The sequence below is a fragment of the Eschscholzia californica genome, unplaced genomic scaffold, assembly GCF_041429995.1.
Source record: "Eschscholzia californica isolate CP2 unplaced genomic scaffold, dmEscCali1.0.p SCAF_6, whole genome shotgun sequence".
In the NCBI taxonomy this organism is placed as follows: Eukaryota; Viridiplantae; Streptophyta; class Magnoliopsida; order Ranunculales; family Papaveraceae; genus Eschscholzia; species Eschscholzia californica.
Genome location: NW_028238483.1, coordinates 15,856,401 through 15,879,343, shown reverse-complemented (window position 1 = coordinate 15,879,343; position 22,943 = coordinate 15,856,401). Strand labels below are relative to the sequence as shown.

Sequence of the window (22,943 nt, the reverse complement as noted above, 5' to 3'; positions counted from 1 at the left end):
GAATGTGTTTGGTCAGGATAAAGAAAAAATCTCTTCAAATTTCTCTCAAATCCTCTTTAACTAAAACACAATCTCAAATTAAATCAAGAACTTGTAAGAACTTCATGGGTTAGTATGAATCCTTAAACTCAGCCGAATGCATCATGAATTACAAAACCCAAAGACTCCATAAAAATCTAAAATTCGATAACAACAGTACATAATCAATGAAAACCTAGTTTCTCTAACTAGAAATACGAAATCAAACAAGAAAATCTCTTGCTACAATAAAATCAACCTTAAAATATTTAGATAATTGAAATTGAACGAAATTATAGATCAATAAAAAAGAATAGGAATCAAAGAAGACTAAATTTGGTTACTTCTCGGACTTGTAGCTCTTCTTTTTCTTCCTCGGAAAAGAGCAAAATTAAAAAGTAATAGAAAAACCTAATTTACTTAAAGAACTAGTGAGAGCGTCGGATTTACCTGATTTTCGATTTAGAGATGGAGAGAGAATGGAAAGCCTTCTTCTTAGGTTGAAAGAGTTGGAGAGGGAGAGAATTGAGAGATTTGAGTGTAGTTAGAGGGTCTGAGTTTTGGGGCATCTATTTTTTTCGCGGAAAATCTCTGGGAAATTTGGCGGGAAATGCCAGGAAATCATTTCCTATTCCGACAGAAAAAAATTTCCCACTAGAAAAGAAACCTATTTTCGACGAAAAATGTTTAACAAGCCGTCATAATAAGACCTTGTCTGACGGAAAGGCCGTGGAAACAGAGTAATTTCTGGATAATATTATATATTTTGATGAGATTTATTATCTCAAATATCTCTCAGTTCTTTATTTATGGGTGATATTATATATTTTTAGAGGTAATTTTTTATCTTTACTAATTGGCATGTCTAACACATAGCTATAATATAATAGCAATCCAAATACGTCGTCACAACAAACAAATGCATTTAAGCATCCAAAAATGTTGGGCCAACAAGAAGATGATAGACAACAACACACAAACCATGTCTATATGGAATATGCCACTACCCTAAAAGAGTCGACCTAGGCTTCGACTTCCACATTAGATGAGTTCAATACAGTTGATACTGAGCCGCATTTCCTTGGACTTATGGAAGTATTGAGTCCTCATTGTTCAACACTACATTGGATGAACGAAAAAGTAAAGAATTCATCTATATCAAGAATGTTATTTGGTAAATGTTGTTTCTAAGGAAAAATCTGCCTACCTTGGCTACGCGAACCACCATTGCCATTAATTTCTTTATATGATGGAGATGACGAAAGTTCAACATTATTTAGACCTACGTTGTTACAACGCGGCAAATGTTTCACAAGTCTAGGATGCACAACAGCAAGTGGTCGGGGACCATATTCATTCAATATACATGGAGAATTGCGTCATCCGTCTGGTTCGCTATTACCAGAGGCGGACACACTGTCATCCTGTGCTCAACTCTATATCTGTGATTCTTCTACTTCATTAAGGATCCGTAGTGAAAGAAACAATGATTTGGATGTTCTCATTCTCAACATTATTCAAGAAACACTCCTTCATTACAATGCATTTTATCCTAAATATTGTCAGACACAAGAAATCTTATCAGAAATTACTTGTGCAAACCAGCATCTGCCACTTCATTTGTATTACAATCCAACAACGGATATAAGGCTATGTAATTTGCCTACATCAAAAGAGATTGTTGTTATAATACCAGGAGACTGTACGGAAAAAGTTCACCAAGGGGTTTTGTCCTACATCTGAAAGGGCCAATCGAATTACTTAGAGTATCAGAATGTCGCCCAACTTACTTGCCATTACATTACGTTTTACTATTTTGCGGTGTCGGTGGTGGCGATTCTGCGGTGTCAGTGGTGGTGGTGGAAGTGCTGAGGATGTTCCTTTTAATCGAATTAAAATTACCCAAAACATAATTTATGAAGCAACAATATCTAGCGAGAATTTGAGTAATTTAGCAAATAGTTTTCCTCTGCGTTTCTCTCAGAGGAAAACCTTTGACTGTTGTTTTACTCTAGAAAAAACTACAACATGCTATGTTTGATATGTATCAAGAGATAGCTCTTGTCTATCTATACACACGAGTCAACCTAGCACCATTTATAAGACAACCATTTTTTGAAACATTTTTAGGTTTACATTAAAAGTACTTTTAATTCAATTTTGTACTTTTTTTTATGAGAATTCAATTTTGTACTTATGAGTCATTTATACCCTCTAGAAGTCGGCTACAAGTGAAATATTAAATGGTTTCAAACATAATTTGTCTCTCTTTCTCTTTTTCCAACATATGTCTTATCTTTAAAAGAGTTTGGTATGCGGACAGAATCATTATTTGGTATCTTTAAAACTCGATCGTAACTCAAAAGTAACTAGTTTGAACTCAACGGAGCTCAACTCAACTATCAGACAATCTCGAGCCGATCTGCTTACAGACGGACAACAAAAATATGATCCTGTAGGGCTTAATATTTTTCTATGGTCCCAAGAATCTACAGACCAAATAACCAAATTATGACCAACATAACCAAAGTTCCCGATAAAAAAACATACTATAAACATTCTACAGTTGGAAAATGAAAGGTTGGACAAATTAAAAGTGGAATATGATCAATTTCATCTTATTCAAAACTGTCTCAAGTTCAAATGGATGAGATACTAGAAACAAGTTTAATAGTCCTAAAGTTGGTGGATCGACGAAAGCAAGTGCATCGCCTTTATGATATTCGTCTTTTCGATTTGGGGGTGACATGATCCCGCATACATAAAAATGAATAAACTAAACCGCAGCTGGGGAGGCTAGAGCACTTTCGGCAATTTTAAGAGGCTCCTCAACGGAAGCTGCATTTTAAAGCTTGGCTTTATCAACAAACAGCGAGAATTTAAGTTATAAGGTCGTTTTCTCAATCACCATGACAGCTAAATCGATTAGTAAAGTACTCGAGGCGAGTTTTTTTGAAGTGGAGGAGATTGATGCAGGGAGATTTTCTGAAGATATTCCAAGAATCTTGGATATCTTCAGATCTAGTTATTTTAGTAATTTTTCTATTTTTGGTAATTGTTTTCAGTTTAGGATTTCTTTTATTCTAGTGTTGTATTTTCTTAGGACTTGCTATTTGAATTTGACTAGGATTAGGAAATCCTAGGCCTATATAAAGAGGGTATAGTAGTTGTTTCATTCAATCAAGTTTGATCAATAAAATTCGGTCTTTGATGTGACACAAAAATGTCACATTTAGAGAGCCTAACTTAGACTAACTAGTGTTTTTCGAGTGTTATCAATAATATTTTATGTGTTTTTCTTGTTAGGTACTTATTTTGGAGTTAAGCGTGTGATTCTGAATAAAAGGAGCGAATTATCACTATCATTTCATGTGTGCAAAACGAGAGAAAATGACTTCAAGCAAATCAAATTACAAGTGGAGGCAATGACGAGTCCGACGGTGAAAACGGAATTCAATTCGGAGTTCGGACGGGGAAGATACGAAAGAAAGAAACCAAAGTCTTTCCTTGAAGGCACCCCCCTTGATTTCTAGATGAGAGCCAAAGCCCAACCCATAACCAAGAGCCCAAAGAATAGAAAGCAAGGAAGATTTCTATGAGCACCTCTTAAAGAAGTCTAAGTCAAAATAGCCCAAGACTTAGTCAAACTTGACTAAGTCTAGGGTTTGGGTATACACAAGTTAGAGAAAGGGAGAGGCACGATTCATCTTCTTCCCCAAAAACAAGAGAGAAAAAGAGGCAAGGAGGAAACTAGGGTTTTGGGTGTTCTTCAAGACAAGAGTTTGGTTTGAAAGAGAGAAGAAAAGGGAGGCGGCCAAGCTAGGCCGTCCATCACCTAGGCCGGCCTAAGCTTGGCCGGAACAAGAGCAGCTCGGGAGGGCTGCACGGGAGTTGCTAGCACGGGACAAAGCTGCTGCTCGGTAAGCTTCCCGAGCTCGGACGGAAGCTTCCAGCAGCAGCACGCGCAGGACAGCGAGGAAGCAGCAGCAGCTGCAAATCGCGAGCTCGGGCTGCAGCTGCAAATCGCGAGCTCGGGCTGCAACTCGGACTTCACTCACGGACGTGGCTGCAGGTCGGACATGCTCGGGACAGCAGCTACCAGCTCGGGACGGCAGGAACGTGCACGGGAGCTGCTGGCCGGACCTTCATGGTTCTTGGCCGGAGTTTCAAGCTTTCTTTGGCCGGATTTTTCTATACTTTCCGGTCACTTTCTTGACCGGAAACCTTAGGGCTTTTACTCCCCATGTTGTTGGCTAGCTACCCATGTGGTTTGATTTGGTTTTGGACTACAATTTCTAGAGAGAGAAAACTAGGGTTTAACTTTAATGGTGGATGTTCTTGAGATGGAGAAGATGATGATGGTCGCTATGGGGAACCCAGAATTTGCTAAGGGGAGATCGGTTGCAACTAAAAACTCTTATTTTCCGACGATCTTAGCCTCGAACCACATCGAAAAAGGGGGATTCTCTCATCATTTTCTTTTCCATTTCTTGTTCATTCAATATTTTAGCTAACTCTTGTATTCGAATACTTGTGAAGCATGATTTAATTTATGATGAATTACTTATTATTTCTTAAATGCAAGTTCAATTAACTTTGTCTAATTTTATGAATTAGAGGTCTCGATCTTAATCGTCTATTGACACGTAATTAGATAGTGCGTACATAGCTAGATAGTCGATGCTTAGTAACTTTTGATCGAGTATACTTATTGTGACGCATTATACTTTGGAGTGTCGATGTATGTGGGTGAAGTTAATTAACTTTCCATTCTAGTAGATAATTAGTAGTAATCGTTATCAATCTTGTGAACCAAAGAATCCCTCTCACTTGACTTTCAACCGAATCTTGTCCGACCTCTTGTGACTCTTCTCCTGAATCCCTCTCACCTCTCACTTAGTTAGTTAATTTAGCAATCTAAGGTTGTAGACGAACCCATAATAGATCTTTGTAATACTTGTTCTTGATTAATTAAATCCCTTGATGTGCTTTAATGTCTATTGATTGTTTATCCATATGGATTAGATTTCCTTTCCATTATTCATGCCTCATAATTAGATATTTCATACTTTCGTTAAGTTGTTAGATGGAGTATGCCTTTTAGATGATGAATAATAGTTAAGCTAACCGATATAAGGAAGACAATTAGAATTAGTAATTATAAAATTGTTTTATCGAGAACATCATCCGGAATCCAAATAGTTCATTATATTGGATCCCGAGTAAATACAAAAGAGATTTAAGTAATTAAGTGTTTGTTTTATAAAGTGAAATTATGCGGTGGATTTTATAAACTTGGATATCTTCTCACCTCTTTCTTAGATAGGTTTAGTTAGTTTTGTTTATTTTCTTATTTCTTGCAAATCAATTATCAAATTTATGAGTGGGGTGTGTGTGTTTTAGTCTAAGTTAAGTATTGACATTTTGATTATTGGGCTAAACTCGCCGTCAATATCCGAAGTAGCCAACCTATCACTTGGGACGATACTCGATCTTATTATAAATACTATAATTTGACTCCCTATACTTGGGGAATAGACCTATTTATAGGCTCATCAGTCTTAAAACGAAGATCTAAAGGCTTTTTCTGGGTTCTATAAGTTTTAGACGAAGATCAAATTCTTTTCGGAATTTTCCGCTGCGTCAAATATGCTAGATGATTATGTTTTTTTAGCTCCCAAACTTAGTGTTGTTCTCTCAAAATTTATGATCTTTTGGGTATTATAGGTGAACAATCTATTTTCATTATTGTTTGCCCTGATCCATAAGGGTTCATTGATGATGCTAGATGATTGTGGTTTATTGATACTAGATGATTATGGTTTTGTGAATCATGAGGTTCATTAATGACTAATGAGTTTATTTTTAGTTAACAGGCAGACTAGGGACTTATTTTCCTCTAATCTGACTTATTATGATCAAGTGATGTAGACCCCATTTGGGAGAAACTGATTTAAACACAAAGTTTAATGAAATTCTGTCAATGACGCATGAGAATTTTGACGATTATTCCCTCTATATTCACAATTTTAGATCAAACCCTAATGAGTTGAATAAAGAGATTGAATAAAAATCTAAACACTATTTTGCCACTAATTCCTAACAGTCAAATAGCTTCCTTTAAATAATCCAGTTGGAACATCATGAGGGACGCCCTTGCCTAGTTTCATTGCAACAAATCACTAGTTACTTCCCCTTTTATCCATAGACGTACGTGAACAAGGTCGAAAATGTCGCTGGTGATGTTTGGGCATTAAAGCCCTATATCTGGATGCCTTATCGTTACGTCGTTCTAGTGCTAAAAAACAAGATGTTCATGCTACTAATTAGGGAGTTCTTTTAGAGAGAAAAAAATGTACTCCTTCAGTCCCAAATTGAATGACTTAATTTCTATTTTGGGTTGTCCCATTTTAGTGTCCTATTTCTAAAAATAAAGAAAATAACTTTTCACTCTTTCCAATAATACCCATTACTATAAATTTAATGACAACTTTATTTAAAAGTAAGTTAAACTTTTCATTGTAAAACGAAAAAGTTAATGAGGATACAATTGAAAAAACCATGTTATTTTTTAAAGTCAACCTCTAATTAATGATGTTCCCTTAAAAAGTTGGGTTTTCAAATTAGGTCATTCATTTTGGACCAGAGGGAATAATTTTCTAGAACGAGAAAGTAAAATTAATTGAATGTGTTGGATGATTTGTGTAGTTTTCTCCTTTCACTCAAATTCAACTTCGGGTGGCGTGCACAGAAGTTAGTGAGAGAAAAGAGAAAAGAGAAAAGAAGGAGAAGGATCAATGCATGCTGACAGGTAGGGGTAATTTTGTAAGAGATATATTAAGGGTTAATTCTGTTTTGGCCCCCAATTTATGACCAACTCACCGTTTGAGCCACATATGTGTCTAACAGTTCGATTTGGTATGACCACCACTCGAAACAATTGCTTCATTGAAACCCTTATTAGAGAAACCCAGTGGGACAAAGCTCCAATGAAGGGAAAAAAAATATAATAAAATAGTTTCTGAGTGGTGCTGGATACGCGAAATGCTGTCTCGTTAAAACCTTACCAGAAAAACCAATTGACACAGAAACTTGACGAAGGAAAAAGAGTATAGAGGGTAGATATCCAGTACTAACAATGCGAAAATCTCCATATGATAATAGTCTCCCCTGATCAATATCAGATAGACTGATATAGTCTTACATTGTCAGATTATTCACACGTCGCATTTCGATGCATCTACTAGTTTCTGAACATTGTAGTAGGCAAAAACTTAGTCACAAAGTCAACATAATTCTCATATGATTGAATCTTCTGAATATCAATCTCATTCTTCTTCTGGAGATAATGCGAGTTAAACAACTTCAGAAAGATGTGCTTAATTCTGTCGCCTTAAAGCTTTGGAGTGAAGGGTGGCGGTTTGGTCAGCTAAAGAGGTGCCAACTATAAGCACCTCAAAACCTCTCAACACCCGACCTTCCATTTTCCTATGTATACGCCATCACTCATTTATGGTGATTACACTTTTAGATTTTTTTTTTGATGAAATAGATTACACTTTTAGATATAATTTCTCTTTTGTAATTCATCTCTCGCTTCTCTCATGGAGTACTATTTATTATCTTTAGTTTGAGAAAGAAATCATTAGATCAATAGTATTTCTATATTTCTCTTTATTTCATTTAATTATATTAATTTTTTTATATAGTGGTAAACTACCGGTTCATTTTGGGACTCAAAATTCCATTCCGGATTTGTAGATGAGTCTCAAGTCCAGTTAATCTAGGCCCTTAATATATCATTTTAAATCCCCTTCAACATTAAACTCTCTTTTTTTTTTCTCTGAGGGTGTTTGATTTTTTAGCACTTCTAAGTGCTACCACTTATTAAGTGATAATCACTTAGTAAGTGATATCACTTGTATGTGATATGACGTTTGTTTTCTATCACTTCTAAGTGCTTGATTTTTGTTTTTATATTAATTGTAAATGTCATAAAATTGAGAAATTGTCTATTTTGACCTTAGGTGAAGAAGGAAAATGGTCGTTGATAAAGTCAAAAAAAGATTTTTTTTACTTATCAATTATTTAAGATTTTCTTTTTAGTTATAATTACATTGGTAATTATTATATTCGGTAGAAGTAGAAATGTCTTTTTTAGCACTTTGGAGCTTACTTTTTTGCACTTACTTTGACCCCACTTACAAGTGATATTCACTTATTAAGTGAAAAAACAAAAGACCTAAAATTGTCCGCCCGCTTAGTGCAAAAATCAAACACCCTTTAGGCCAAGGGGAGTCAAATATTTTGCTCTTTGCTTCTTTCCATTTTCCCTCCTTCCCAAATAGATCTCTCTCTCTCTCTCTTGATGAGTGAGGGATTTATTTGCTTTCTCTTTTTAAATCCCGTCAGATATCCCTGATAAAACTCATTATTATCCTTTCTGTCCTATCTCCTCTTCTTCATTTCAACCTTTTTTTTCTTCTTTTTTCTCTTCTTCAAGTTTTAGACACAGAGAGACAGAGAGAAATCATGGACGGAGGAGCCGGACAATATAACCCTAGAACAGTAGAAGAAGTTTTTAGGGATTTTAAGGGTCGAAGAAGCGGAATGATCAAGGCTCTTACTTCTGGTAAATTCTTTCAAACGACTTGATTCTTCTTTCTTTTCTTTTTTTCCCAGTTTTTTAAAATTAGGTTTTAATGTTGTTTTTTGGTTTTGATTTTGTAGATGTTTCAGAATTTTATCAGCAGTGTGACCCCGGTAAGATTTAATGTTTCATTTTGTCTTTCAACAATCTTCTGCTCTTTCTTAATTCATTCATGTTCGTTGAATTTGCATGCTTTAATGGTTCTCGTTGTAATTGGTGTTTAAACTTAGAATGTTGGTTTTATTTTCGGATTAGGGTTAGTTTTGCTCAAGGTATTTCTTCATCTTGGACTATTCGGTTCCCCAAATTTCTGCTATTTGTCTGTAATCCTCTCTTTCTTTGCTCTCCCAATTTTTGCTAGGGTTCTGATAATAAGATTTTGATAATTTCTTTTTACTTTTTGTTCACTTTATTCAGTTTTGAAATGTGGTTAGGAATTTTTTTTATAGGTTAGGGTATCTAGTTGACAAAACCTAATCAAATGTGAAATCTCTAAGGCCACAAGAAACCGTTAAAGAATAGATTTTAGTGATTTTGTTTATCATAAATACCAGAAGCTTTTGTTACTTGGTTCAGTCTCTTATGGATTTGTGAAAGCAAGTGGCTTTCTCGAGCAATCTCCGATAATCACTATCAACCACATTGAGAAGTTTTTCTGTCCGGATTTAGAATCTAACTACCTCTTTAAGCAATTGATTGGGTATAGTGAGAAAATATGTCGTATATATACCATGAGTATATATCATTGATTGCTATAACTTATTCTGTGAAGATCATACTTCAAACATCTTCTACAATCTGCGTCTTTTGCTATTTTCTTATTTGGATGTACTGCATTATTGAATAACACATCACGTACAACAAATTCCATCAAACAATCTATTCACGGAGTTAAAGTAGTATTATATCTTCAACTCTGACCTACGGTTTGCATTTTGTATTTTGACTGATGAGTACCAATTACTAACCCAAAGGAATTGTTTACGTGTATGATATTATGGTTTTTTCACATTCCCTTTTCTACTTTAGCTAATATCAATCAACGTGTTCTTATTTGACATTTTCTTCTAATTTCCTGTTTCGTTGCTTAGCTTCTTTTTGTGGTCAACTTGCTAAAATGTGAAGGTTTATAATTAAACTTTGTTATGCAGAGAAGGAAAACTTGTGCTTGTACGGATTTCCCAATGAACAATGGGAGGTTAATTTACCTGCTGAAGAGGTCCCTCCAGAGCTCCCGGAGCCCGCATTAGGAATTAACTTTGCCAGAGATGGAATGCAAGAAAAGGATTGGTTATCTCTGGTGGCAGTTCACAGTGATGCATGGCTACTCGCTGTGGCCTTCTACTTTGGTGCTAGATTTGGATTTGATAAAAATGACAGGTGTGTCGGTTTTTCTCAAATCGTTTAATTCTAACGGCTACACCTGCTAGATATGTAGAACAGCATACGCTTTTGCGCGTCATGGTATTTGGTTGTTTTAGCAGGCTGTTAATGCAATAAATTATCATGTTAGTCGTGGCAACAGTTCAATGTGGTCCCAGAAGGTGTGCATCTGCACTCCGGTCATTAATTTGTCGTGTCCCTAGAAAAGCATTTATTAGTTGTTTGTGAATGTTTGCTTACAGAAGGAGCAAGTATGTCTAAGACATTTTTCACCTACTGATGGTTGTTCGTGAAACGTGGCATATAGTTTAACTTTCCAATTTATCGCAACTGAACTACATTAACTGTTTTTTTTGTTGCTAAAGTAACCACATTAACTGTTTATCCATGTTGTTAATGTTTTTATGGATAAAACGGTTAAAATCCAAAACCATCCTATTTGGTACTAGTAAATGTAATGACATAGAAGCTTGGCCGATTTCGGACTTTGACACTGGATTGTGTGTGCCTGTACTGAGCTAATTGTAGCAAACAATCTAGGCCGATTAGCCAAATAGTGTGAAGCCCCATTAGTCTGTAATCTGTTCATGGTTGTGCCATGTCAACACTTGATTCTACGTTAAGGATGACTGAAAGATCTGACACTGTTGCAAGGAGGAGTCAAGCTTGAAAAACCTTGAGTAAGAGGCATGTCAAAAAAACTCAGTAGTTGATCTCAAGGTTTAAATTTTTAGAAAAGGTCAGGGCATATGCCTTGAGGTCTGATTAAAGGTCAAATATTACTTGTCAGTCATCCATATCTTTCTGTGGTCAGTGAGAACGTACAAATATTTTGAACCTTGTAGAGGATACTTGGTTTTTGTTTGTTGACGCTTGCTATTTAAAATTTCCATAGCAAATTTTCTTTCAAAAACATTGTAGCGAAGTAGCAAAATACGTGTTGTTTACTTCTGTGTGAATGATATTTCTGCTTTTTGGTTTCAATAATTGGAATTAGTAAGAAAAACTTACAAGAGGCAGCATGGGTGATGGGCTTCTACACATTGAGGCAACTCCTCGTACTTCTCTCTGAATGATACATACTTATTCCAAAATCCAAATTGATTTGCATATTGAGGCGACTCCTCGTCTTATCAAAGTAGACTGTCGTGAAGCTCAGAAACGTTTTTATAAGTGCTGTTTGGATTGTTCTATACTGAAAAAGATGGAATCTGAAATGTCCCTGAGCTAGAATTACAAAAGTTAGTAAAACCTGATTTCTATTGAGAAATTGTTTACAGGTGAGTTGGTTTTTGCTTATTTTGATGGAGTCATGATTTTAGAGTGCGTTATTTGAGCTGGAGTCGACCTATTTGAGGCTGCCATGTACAAGTTAACTTACCTTCTTTTACATGGATTATTTTTCTGTTAGACTAACTCAAATCCTTCCATTTTAGAGAAAATTTCTTCATGTAATCCTATTTATGATTTGCGGAGTTCATTTAATGTGCATATACCATCCAAAAATGGATTTCCTTTTGAATCAACTCTATGACCTAATGCGTTTGATGTCATTGATGTAGGAAGCGCCTCTTTAATATGATAAATGATATTCCAACGATATTTGAGATTGTTTCTGGTGCTGTAAAGAAACCAGTGAAGGAGAAGACTACTGTTTCAAATCACAGCAGCAACAAATCCAAGCCGCAGTCAAAAGTGGTAAAAATGTTACACTATTTTGGTGTCTTTACTGTATTTGAGTTCTTGATTGGAGTTTTTGTTAGCTTAGCCTAGTTATCTGTCTTTTCTCCATTTGATTTCTTCTCATGCTAATATGCTATAGTGCTCGATAAATAACACACGCCAAAAGGGTTATTGGGATGATAATAGCCGTTCATAATTGTTTAAGTTGTCTTGTTCCCTTGAGTAGCGTCAACCAACCATTAGTCCAATCTATAAGCACTACAAACTGATGTCCAATTAACAGCATATTCTCTACTATGTGAATTCCAACCTGACCTTAATGTCACTCCCTGGTATTATCCCTCGTCGAGACATCGAGTGGTTCTTGAGCTTCATACTGCTGATTACTGCATGAAATCTGAAGGCCAACCATCTGGATCCTGGGAGTAGATACTTTTCTTAACAATGGAAGCATCTTCTCTATTCGTATTAGGGTTGAACTCTAAATCTGGAGAAACTACAGTGTTGTTGGTTCTTACACGGCCTTTTCCAGAAATGGAGTCAGGACTCTGGTTATGTTTCCACAAAATTGGTGCATTTTTAAGTCACTGAACTGTTCTCAGGGTTTGAAACTTGAAAATGGTTTAGGTTTTAGACACAAACGACAAAGTAAGATTAACAACACACAATTTTCACCCAACCGATACTAATACATCACTTGGATTGTCATTTCTTATTTCGGTTAGCTTGTTGGTCTTTTTTTTTTAACTCAGTCAATGTTAATAATATGATTTTGTCTTCACTTGCTTGGCTTTTCCATTTATTACTTGTCAAATCATTGTATTAACTAGTTTGATTTGCATTTGTTATTTGTGCGTGCTTGCAACAAAAAGCAAAGGGTATCTGAATCTCAAGGAAAGTATTCAAAGCCAATGCAAGCCAAGGATGACGAAGAAGAAGTGGATGATGAAGATGAAGACGAACATGGAGATACTTTATGTGGAGCATGTGGGGAGAACTACGACACAGATGAGTTCTGGATCTGCTGTGACATCTGTGAGAAATGGTTCCATGGGAAGTGTGTGAAGATAACTCCAGCAAGAGCTGAGCACATCAAACAGTACAAATGTCCATCTTGCAGCAACAAAAGAGCACGGCCTTGATGATTCTCTAGCCAGGTTTCCATCTTCTTACATCCTTAGAGAATTGTGCCAACAGGTTAGTCAGTCAGTTTCATCCGTTCTATCCATGATTCCTTAAGTTGGTGAGCGAGAAAGTTCGGTTTGGGAATCCCAGTCTTGATTAGTATACTCATTATCTTATTCGAAACAATTGTCTGAGTACTATGAATTTAAAGTAGGGAATCATGTTTATTTTTCTTTAACTTAGAGTAATGATGAACCACCTAAATTTTTCTTAACCTAAAATCTCATCTTAGTCTTATGTAATTTGCTTGACAATTCGATTCTCAATTGCATGATTTGTTTCCGATTGATTGCTATTACTTTTTAGAGATGTTTCACTATGTATGTTCTTGATGGGAACATCAAAGAAGTGTGTAATAACAGTTAATACCACATTGCTTAGGAAGACCTTCAAGGACTTGAGTTATGAGATAATTTATTGCCATGAACATTAGCTAGGTCTTTCGGGTGGGTTTCAACTTTGACGCTTAGGCTGGGGAGGTGCAGTTTCTTGGGTTTGCTGAAGGCTAATCCACGCCAAGAAAAACCCTTCACCATGTGTATATCATCGTCTTAGCTGCCATTGATGATGACTAAATCATAAACAATGTGTCTGGTATTTCGATGAAAGAAAGAAGACATAGATACTACTTTGTACTGTTTAATGTTAGCTGAATATCTCATCTAAGTACTGACTGGTTAGACGCAGTAGATCTTATGACGGGAAGTCCATTATACCGATCTTCTGTTAGAACCTGCAGTCAGGGAAATCAGAATGCCCAAATTGCTATATCTCGACTTGGAATGGGTCAGTTGGAGAACTTTATTTGTTGGTAGGCTTCTCAGTCGTTCTGTTTGATGGTGGTAAGCTACCTGTAATTTGTTGACTTTCTTCGTGTTTGTTTGTCTATCATTCTTCAATCAGAGATAATGTTGTATGTTAAACATAAACTTTTTTGTCTAATCTTCTTTCTCACCTCCTTCCACTACCATCACCATTGGCCTAATGTGATGCGATGAGATTAAATTCAATAGAAACAACAACATGGAAAGGGGAACATTCATCTTCACAAAGGGTTAGCAGAAAACCCTTCCTCATTACGGACGAAATCCGATTTAAAATTCCTTCACAATGACGACGGTTCCCTTTCGCTAGGGTTCTTGTGAGCGAAAGGGAACTAGAGAGAGATGAAGAGGAGGATGAGGAGGAGGAGAGAGAATCGGAAGTGGTCATGGTGGTTCATGCAAGTAGTGGTGGTGTATTGGTGTCGGCCTATGATGGTAGTCGGAGGATAAGAAGAAGGAAAAAACAAGAAAAAGAAAAAGAAAAAAAAAAAAAAAAAAGACCTCCACGATGGAAGTTTGGTGACGACTTTTTCTGACAAAGAAAAGAAGAATTGGAGACGTTCGGATGATAAAATAAATAAATTCTAACCCAAACTTTTGTACAACCTAAAGAATTTCTGGGTAATGAATAAGCACTCTGGCGTCTCACATGCCTCCAAAATAACAATCTTATCCAGAATTGAAGGAGAATTTTAGAGCGAGAGGTAGTCTGTAGGTGGTCCTGACGAACCAAAACTGTGGGGAAAGCGGAAAGATAGCTAAGATTTTGTTTTAATTCAATAATATATAAATAGACCACGGCTATTCATACTTATCCTATGAGTTGGGCACGTTCTTGCACGCTTATAGTATCTCTTTCTTTAATTATTCCTTTAATCCCTATTCCTTTTGTCAATCGTGTGTAACGTGAGTTTGAAATACACATCAAACCAAGATCGTCCCACGTGTAGAGGCAAGGCCGGCTCTAGATTTGTGGGAGCCTAAAGCCAACTTAGAAATTGAGATTCTTTCATTAACTTTTAAAAAATCTATAAAAATCTATTAGGTTGTTTCGGTTTTTTTTGGGTCGAACTGTTTCGATATAGTTAAATATATAATTGACCAAGTTTTTAGAAAAAAAATAAAAAATTACATGTTGAAACTGTTTTATGTTCTTAATTTTTTAGAATTTTGTGGCAGACTAAATAAGAATTATTTAAGAAACTTAAAAATTACGACAATTTTTTGCTTTCTTACCAATTATGAAAAAGAAACGAATTGTTGTAATCAACAACTTTCAGTGAAATTTGAGTGTCATAACACGAACGTGATAAACTACGATATCCTATATATTAAAATCTACTTTTTTTTTTTGTTGAACTTATTAAAATCTACTATATAATAAGAACTTTTTTCCTCTCAACTTCCTTCTTTTCTCTCAACTTTCCTCCTTTCTCTCTCTAAACCTGTTTTTTGCAGAGATCGTTGATTTTCGGCGGACTCTCCTTCACTTTTGAAGGAGAGTCTCCTATGTTAGTACTATTAATTTAGTTTTTCTTTTGTTTTTTTACATCTTTCTTCGTCTTTTAGTGATGAGGAAGGAGGGAAACAGGTAGTTTGTATGATGGCGGTTATTGGATCTTCATGGGGTTCTTTTCTTCTATTTCACCAAATTGAAGATGCCTTAAGGAAAGGAAAGAGAGATGAGCATCATGCAACAATGATTGATTTTTAAAATGAAGATTCACTCAAGAAGGTAAAAGTTATGAAATTACTCAATCTTTATCTTTAAAATCAAATGTATTGATTTTGGTGACATTTATAATTCTCCTTTGAGAAATTTGGTGGTGTTCTTGATGTAGTCGTTTTTCGTCTCTACTTGGTTCATCCTTTTTAGTTTAGTATAATAATGTTCACGACCTTTATGGTCTCTTTCGTGATCTTTAGAATCTTTAATTTGTGACCTCTAAGGTCTTTTTTTTATTTTAGGAATATTGTACTCATTTTCCTTCATGTTGTCTTTACTTTTGTAAGTTTCATGTTGTTATTTACTTTAATAAATCGATGTTGTACTCAAAGGAATCAAAACTCGCAAAACCATGTAATGTGTTGGATTGTATTCCATCGTATGAATGAAATTCTGGTTTATCTCAAAAAATAGATCTATATAATAAGGAATTTTTTGGTATATGGCCCAAAAAACAGCCCCTAACAACACTTTTAATCCTCTCTAATCCCATAAAGGGTTTAAAAACCAAATTATTAATACAAATAGACATCTAGTCCATTTGGTACATCTAGAGAGAGAACACAAATCCCTAGAATACTTGATAAATCTTAATACCTAAACTAACCTTCCTTAAATATAAAAACACATTTATCTTCTAATTCACCAAATATCTTTTCCATTTATATCTCTCAATTTCTCTCTCCAATCACGTTTCTAAACAAAAAAAACTGTGATATTCATTATAAATCTGTGACCGAAACCAAAATAATGCTTTTCATTCTCTCTCTACATCTTAATCTTCTGGAAATCGTCCATTAAATCAGAATCATTGTTTCATATTCATTAGAGCTGCTGAAATCATCTTCTTCATCGTTAATCAGGTAAAACACATTATTGAAGTCAATTTTCGTCTGTTTTATAAGTTTTTATATTCTGTTTGAGTTTATTATAACAGATTCTCTCTCTCTCTAAAGTTGATCATATATGATTTTGAGTGAAAGTTTCAAAATTTTGTTTACTAATTCATTATTTTTCGAATGTTTGATGTTTATTTTCTTTTCTGAATCATTCAAATCGAGTATGTTATTATTGCAATCAATCATCATATCATATATCTTTAGATTGTTGTTTAAGCTTAATGATATTCACATTTGTTCTTCAGATCTCATTTTCAATCTAACAGAATGTAAACGATGTGTAATGTAAAAGAAATTATGTGTAATTTATTGAACATGACCCACATACGTTTGATAAATTACGTTGTATACATGACAAATGATGGTTTCCTCGTCATAAATAACACATAATTTACGTATTTATTTCATAATTTGTATTCGATGTGTATTTATGTATGAGTAAAAACTAAAATAAATGCTGCTGTAACGTTCACAAAAAAATTTACTATTTCTAAATCTGAAAGTTAAGTGAGAGAAAGTGATATATATGTTTTTTTATATTAATCCCCAAATCACGCTTAATTGATTCAAGAAAATATTCTATTCCAAATCTGAAAGTTAAGTGAGAGAAAATTGATTTGAATAAAAAAAAATTACATAGTAAGAGAGAGAACATTGATTTGGTTTCTAAATCTGTAAAGAGAGAGAAAACTGATTTGGTTAAGATTTTTGTTTTGAATCGATTTGAAAATAGATTTGCTTTCCAAGACGGTTATTAGAGAGAGAAAAATCAATTTCGGATTTATACGTTAGCTGCTTTAAATCCCCCAAATCACGCCCACATTAGATGTAGTTTCCAAATTTACCCTGGAAAATTAAAAATCCCGCGATTTTTGTAGGAGGGACATGGACAGTAGTTATTTCATAAAGAACGGGTTATTATGTCCATAATGTAAAAGGACTAAATATCCATATTTTGGGAAGATTGAATCATAAACCTTTTTTGAACATTATTTTGGTCTATATACCCACGGACCCTATAATAACGGAGGAGGGTATATCTTTTTTTTTTTTGAATTGTTCAGTGTGTCTCGAACCCTTGACCTCTAGGATGGAAGACTATACCTCTTACCACTGCAACCAAGGGTTGTTGACGAGGAGAGTATATCTTCCTCTCCTCCCAAGGGTCTAATCTGTCCTCACAAGTTTATATCAGATGGTCCAGCTTTGTTGTCTCAAAATGTAATAGTTGAAAGTTACGAGACAAACAATCCGACGTTTTAACTTACAGAGTGAAAGCAAAAGAATTATCTTTTGGAATATGCCTTTTTCAAAATCACCATCTTCCCACAAATCAACTCTTTTCCCTTTCACACACTTTGTTTTTCCTCTCTTTCTCCTTCGAGAGTATTCCCTCTTCTCGCTCTTTCTTTAGCTCCCTTGCTCAAATCAATTGTCTTGTTCTCCTTCTCTCTCACTAAAATCGATTTGTTTCTTTCTCTGCTTCACCTATAATATGTAACTTCTTCTCTCTTAAATTTTTCCTTACAATTTGTCCAAAGGGAAAAAAACACAAATTTGTGGGAATGTAGGAGTACTTTAAAGATGTTGAAGAACAAGAGTTGGTAAGTCTGATTTGTATCTTATATGGAAATTATGGTTTCATTAGCTTTAATTTTTATTTTTCTGTTTAGGGTTTTGTTCTTACAAATTAGATTTATCAGAAGATCAATACTAACAGAATCATCATTATCAAAACGTTCTTGGCCACCAAAACTATTTCTAGAAAGTGAAAAGACTAGGAGATGAATAGGCTATGATGTTGGTGTTGATGGTAGTATTGGCCACTTCTTTGGAGACAACAGAAGGAAGCTATTGCGTTCAATTGTGTATTAATGACTCCAAGGCGTTAAATGATGAGGAATATCGATGTGCTAGAGGTCATTCATGAGGAGAAAGTTATACATACATTTCAATGTGGAATTTCCTGACTCTTCGACTCTAGATTTGTTCGAGGGACTGGAGCATGTGTTCCCGTCGGGGAAGTAACTCAAACGATAAACATGGAGTTCGGCGAACGGAAAGAAACACCAAGGCATGATGTGAACATCAAGGAATAGATGATCCTTATGTACCAAGTTCAAGCAATAGTCATATGAAGAGGATGAAAGAGTGTCCAATGTGCTCGCAGTAAGGTGTTTATGGAATGATTTTGACAATTTTTTTTGGTGATTTATACTTAAATTGATTTTGAATGTTCAACTCATGCCTATCTTCGTAAATGTTTTAAATTGTATGTTTAACTCTTTAATGCATTCGAAAGAACTATCCGTGTTTCACTAATCTTGGGGTTTAATTAGTAGTGATGTTGGTATAGTCTGTATCGTTTAAAGGATCAACGACCCAGATCAGTTTCTGGAAGGACTAAAAGTGAAACACGGGATAACTTGGGACTAACAGTGAAGATTCAACATTATTTCTTCAGACTTCACATGTTTCTCTTGGGCTGCCACACGTCAATTTCTTATAGGATCGCTACTCAAGTGTCATGCTAAACAACATTACTGAAAGAAGAAAGAAAAAAGGGAAATTTTGCAATATCCCCTCACCCCTAATGTCTTATTACTTATACTTTTTTTTTTTAATTGGACATTAGTGAAACTTCTTTTTTTGCACTTAAAAATACAAAAATACTTATCCTTATTATTTTTTATCTTTCTTCTCCAATCTCTCATACTTCTTCGATGTTATGCTCCACTGACGAATCTTCATTTCTCATACCTATTTTTTTTTCTCTCTTATCCATCTAATTTCTACCTTACCAACAACATTTATCGAAAATTTAAAATTAATAAATTACAACAATTTGAAATAAGAATCATAGGATTTTAAGGAAAAAAAATTAATTTCTCAATTGTTATTTGTTTTACGTTAAAATTGACATTTCCTAGTGTAACCGATTTGAGAAGACTTCTTGATATCTATTGTTCTTTCTATTAATTATAACTTGTATAAATTCAAAGAATACAATGAAAACTGAAATAAAAAATTGAACGAAAAATTAAAAAGTTAGAAGATAAATTATTAATTGAACGTACAAATTAGATAGAAAAATTTGTGGCATATCCGAAGTTAAAGTGCATGTGAGCCTTGAACTTACAAATTAGATAGAAAAATTAATAGCAGGATCGAAGTTACAGTCAGTCGTACTGTTATGAGAAGAAAAAGATATATAATAAATGTAAGACTATTTTCGTACTTTTACTTGCAAAAAGAGAAAATTTCACTAATATTTAATTAAAAACAGAATAATTCTAATTAGATATTAGTGGTGAGAGGTATCGCTAAAGTCTCCAAGAACAAAACATAAAGAAAGAAAAATGACAAAAACAATTTATTAGAAATGACAGGTTTAGGGATCATAAATATGACCTCCGAATGATGTAATTTCAGAAAGGTAAAATCTGCGATTAAGCCGTTGTCATTAGTGTCTAACGAAGAAGTAGACAAAACAATAGTTTAGGAGGTTATTTTTGAAGTTGATCACGGTTATGGGGTCGATCAGAGGAGTCGGTCGTTTTTTAAGAGCCAATAGTAACCCAAATTATTTTAGGTCATCTCCAATTCAGCAGACAGTTTTGAGGGGGCAAATGCCCACTGTTTTATTTTGCCCATGGATTGGGTCATCTATAATTGCTCACAGAAACAAATGTATTCTGTCACTATTCAGAACGGTTTCTGTTTATCATCTACATTTCCTTTATCCTTTTGTTCAGATCCATACTTTATTATTTGGGGAGCATATGGTTTTCATTCTTTAGCCCCTTGTTTTTGAATTTGTTATTTCTTTTTCAAAAATAATTCCTATTTATATCTTTTTTTTTTTTATGAGATCTATTTATATCTTGATTGGCTACAAAACATGTTCACCTATAAATGCAGTGAAATTTTTTGTACTATTTTATATTTTTTAGACTTTAGAGTAGTGTTTAAGAATGATAATTATCAAGGAAATGCAAAAGGTTCCCAATTGATCTTTAAAAAAGAATCATTATGTTTTCTTAACAAATATTATACAAGAAAGATAATTCCTAAGGCATTTCTTTTCTAGTTTACTTACATAATTTTTCATCTTTCCTATTCAAAGAATCGTTACATAGTAATGACACATTATGAATATAATCTATAATACTACTACCTCAAAGACGTCTTAAACTCTAAGGGCATATAAAGAAAGAAAGATCTTTAGGGGCTTCCTTCGAAACATGAGTGTTCATTTATTCTTAATTTTATCTTATTTATATCCAAATTCATTAAATTGTGGACCTAGACTTCCATGGAAATGGCACTTAGAATTTCTGATATGTGGAGTGGGTATCAAACCACTAAACCAACTGATAGTGGACATAGTATTAATATATGATTTTGATAAGAAGATAAAGAATGACTGGTCTCAAGTTAGCGATGATTATAAAATGCCAACTTCATCGATTTATTATTGAAATATGTAGAAGAAGATATGATCGTAAGAACATCAATTGAAGGCGGATCCCAGCTATGGTACCAGAAGAGAAGGCAGATCCCAGCTATGGTACCAGAAGAGTCGATATTCCTTCTAAAGTTTTTTTTCATTTGATCTCCGATCTTCCTATCTCTACCTTAACTTACAAACGAAGTTTGCATAATTTTGCAAATGCATCTTGCATTGGCGAACCGAGCTTGCGCCCACAAACTTTTTCTTTTTTTTGTCGAAGATTGCGTCCACAAATTGAATTTAAAAAATTATAAAAGATAAATGCATACAAATCAAACAAAAATTTCATTGAAAGTGTTGAAATTTAACAATGATCACCATTTTATGGTGATAAGAAACTAGTCTGATCATCATGTTGATTTTTAGCTGAGAGTTTTTTAAGTAATTCATAAGTAGTAATCATAGTAGTTGCAGAGAAAGACATTGAAGCCCAACGAGGACCTAATCCTCTATAACAAGCTGACCAACCACCTTCTTTAACTAAATTCTTAACTGTTTCTCTTGTTGTTAATGTTCTTCTTCCTTCTCCATCTAATACTTGTAATCTTGTTTTAATTGTATCAAATGGCATTGTTATTAAAGCTGAAAACCCACCTGCCATTGCTGCACTTAATCCTTGAACACCCATTACTGTTTTCGAATCTGGAACTAAACCCTTGTTGCCATTAATGGGGTACTCTTTTTCTTTGTTCCAGAGATGCCAACTACTACTCCTATATCCTCCCCAAATTATTCTTTGTGAAATTGAATATGATGCCCACCAAACAGCATTTGATGGTGCATAAGTTAATATCGACATTCCGAATCTTCTAGAATAAACCACGAATTCCATCGGATTTTAGAATTCTCGTAAAAGCATCTATTCCGCCTTTGTATTTACATGATGAAAAACTATTAGGGTTTTTGTTGATGATACCATTATTATTACTCATATTATTAGTTTGAACCATTAATCTTTGAGTAACAACATCAATTGGTGTCCAAACAAGTTGAGCTGCCATTGCTGCACTTAATCCAGCTGATGCATTTGCTAAAGCTGTTGCTGTTGGTTCTGGAAACCCTAATTTTAATGTAAATGAACCCACATTACTCTTTGTTATCTCTAAAGCTGTCATATAAAGTGCTCTAGCTGGAATTGTTCCCATTAATGAAGTTCCAAATCCTCTATAAAGACCTCGAAAACCTTCGAATTTAACAATGGTGAAAGCAGTTTTGATTGATGAAACTTGATTTTGACAAATTTGTTGACGAGTTTTTAGAACAACAACTGGATAAAGAACAGCTGATACACCTGAGAAAAGTGCAGCTCCAAGAAAGAAAAACTTTGATTTATCAAGCATTTTCCAGTCAATGTCAGCTGGTAAATGGATTTCTGGGGTTGAATCTTCATTTGCTACTCTTAAACTCATTTTTATCCACTTTCTTTCACAAATTTCAGATCTAACTAGAAAACCTAATCTGATTTCTTTTACCTAAATTTCTTCTTCAAATTAATAGTAAAGAACTCACAAAAACAAACTATTCAAAACCAAAATCCAAGATCTCAAAATGTACAATTATGATTTATACATAATATACACAATCACAGATAAAGAGAAAAAGATTTTTCTTCTTCTTCTTCTTCTCAAGAAGTTGTTTGATTGGATCAATTAGATCAAAATTTACTCATAGAGAGACACAGTGATCATGATTCTTACCTGAGAGCAGATCTTGTCATTAAACCTAAGTGGTGTTTATGAATTTAATGAAAGATAAAAGAGAAGAAGGTTAGAGAACTAGAGAGAGAAAGTGTCTGGAGATCCAGAGTGAGTGACTTTCTAGAGAGAGAGATGATCTATCATCTTTGTAACGTTCGAGAAAGATTGGTTTCTTATTTATAGTAGTAATAGTAATGGGATTTAGTTGATGGACACGTGCCGGTGAAGTTTCTAATCCCGCTGGATCAACAGGTAAGTAAGATCGGCTGCACAAATGGGAATTTGTAACCGTCGGATTCGTCTTGTTTTGGTAGTACCTGGTTTTTTTTCTTTCCAATTTGCTTGTTTACACATTTCCATTAATT

The 22,943-nt window shown here is 34.5% G+C and overlaps 1 protein-coding gene and 1 pseudogene across 1 annotated transcript; one reads left to right on the top strand and one right to left on the bottom strand.

The window, feature by feature from the left end:
• The first annotated feature begins 8,268 nt into the window (after positions 1–8,268).
• On the top strand, positions 8,269–13,201 carry AL4 (alfin-like 4). Its single transcript, XM_086648279.1, has 5 exons — positions 8,269–8,650; positions 8,749–8,781; positions 9,820–10,048; positions 11,614–11,749; positions 12,607–13,201. Exons 1-5 carry the CDS (start codon positions 8,551–8,553, stop codon positions 12,874–12,876), a joined length of 768 nt encoding a protein of 255 aa, XP_086504405.1. The 5' UTR covers positions 8,269–8,550; the 3' UTR covers positions 12,877–13,201.
• A 7,946-nt stretch (positions 13,202–21,147) lies between these two features.
• LOC147531989 (uncharacterized) lies at positions 21,148–22,705 on the bottom strand (annotated as a pseudogene).
• Between the last annotated feature and the right edge of the window lie 238 nt (positions 22,706–22,943).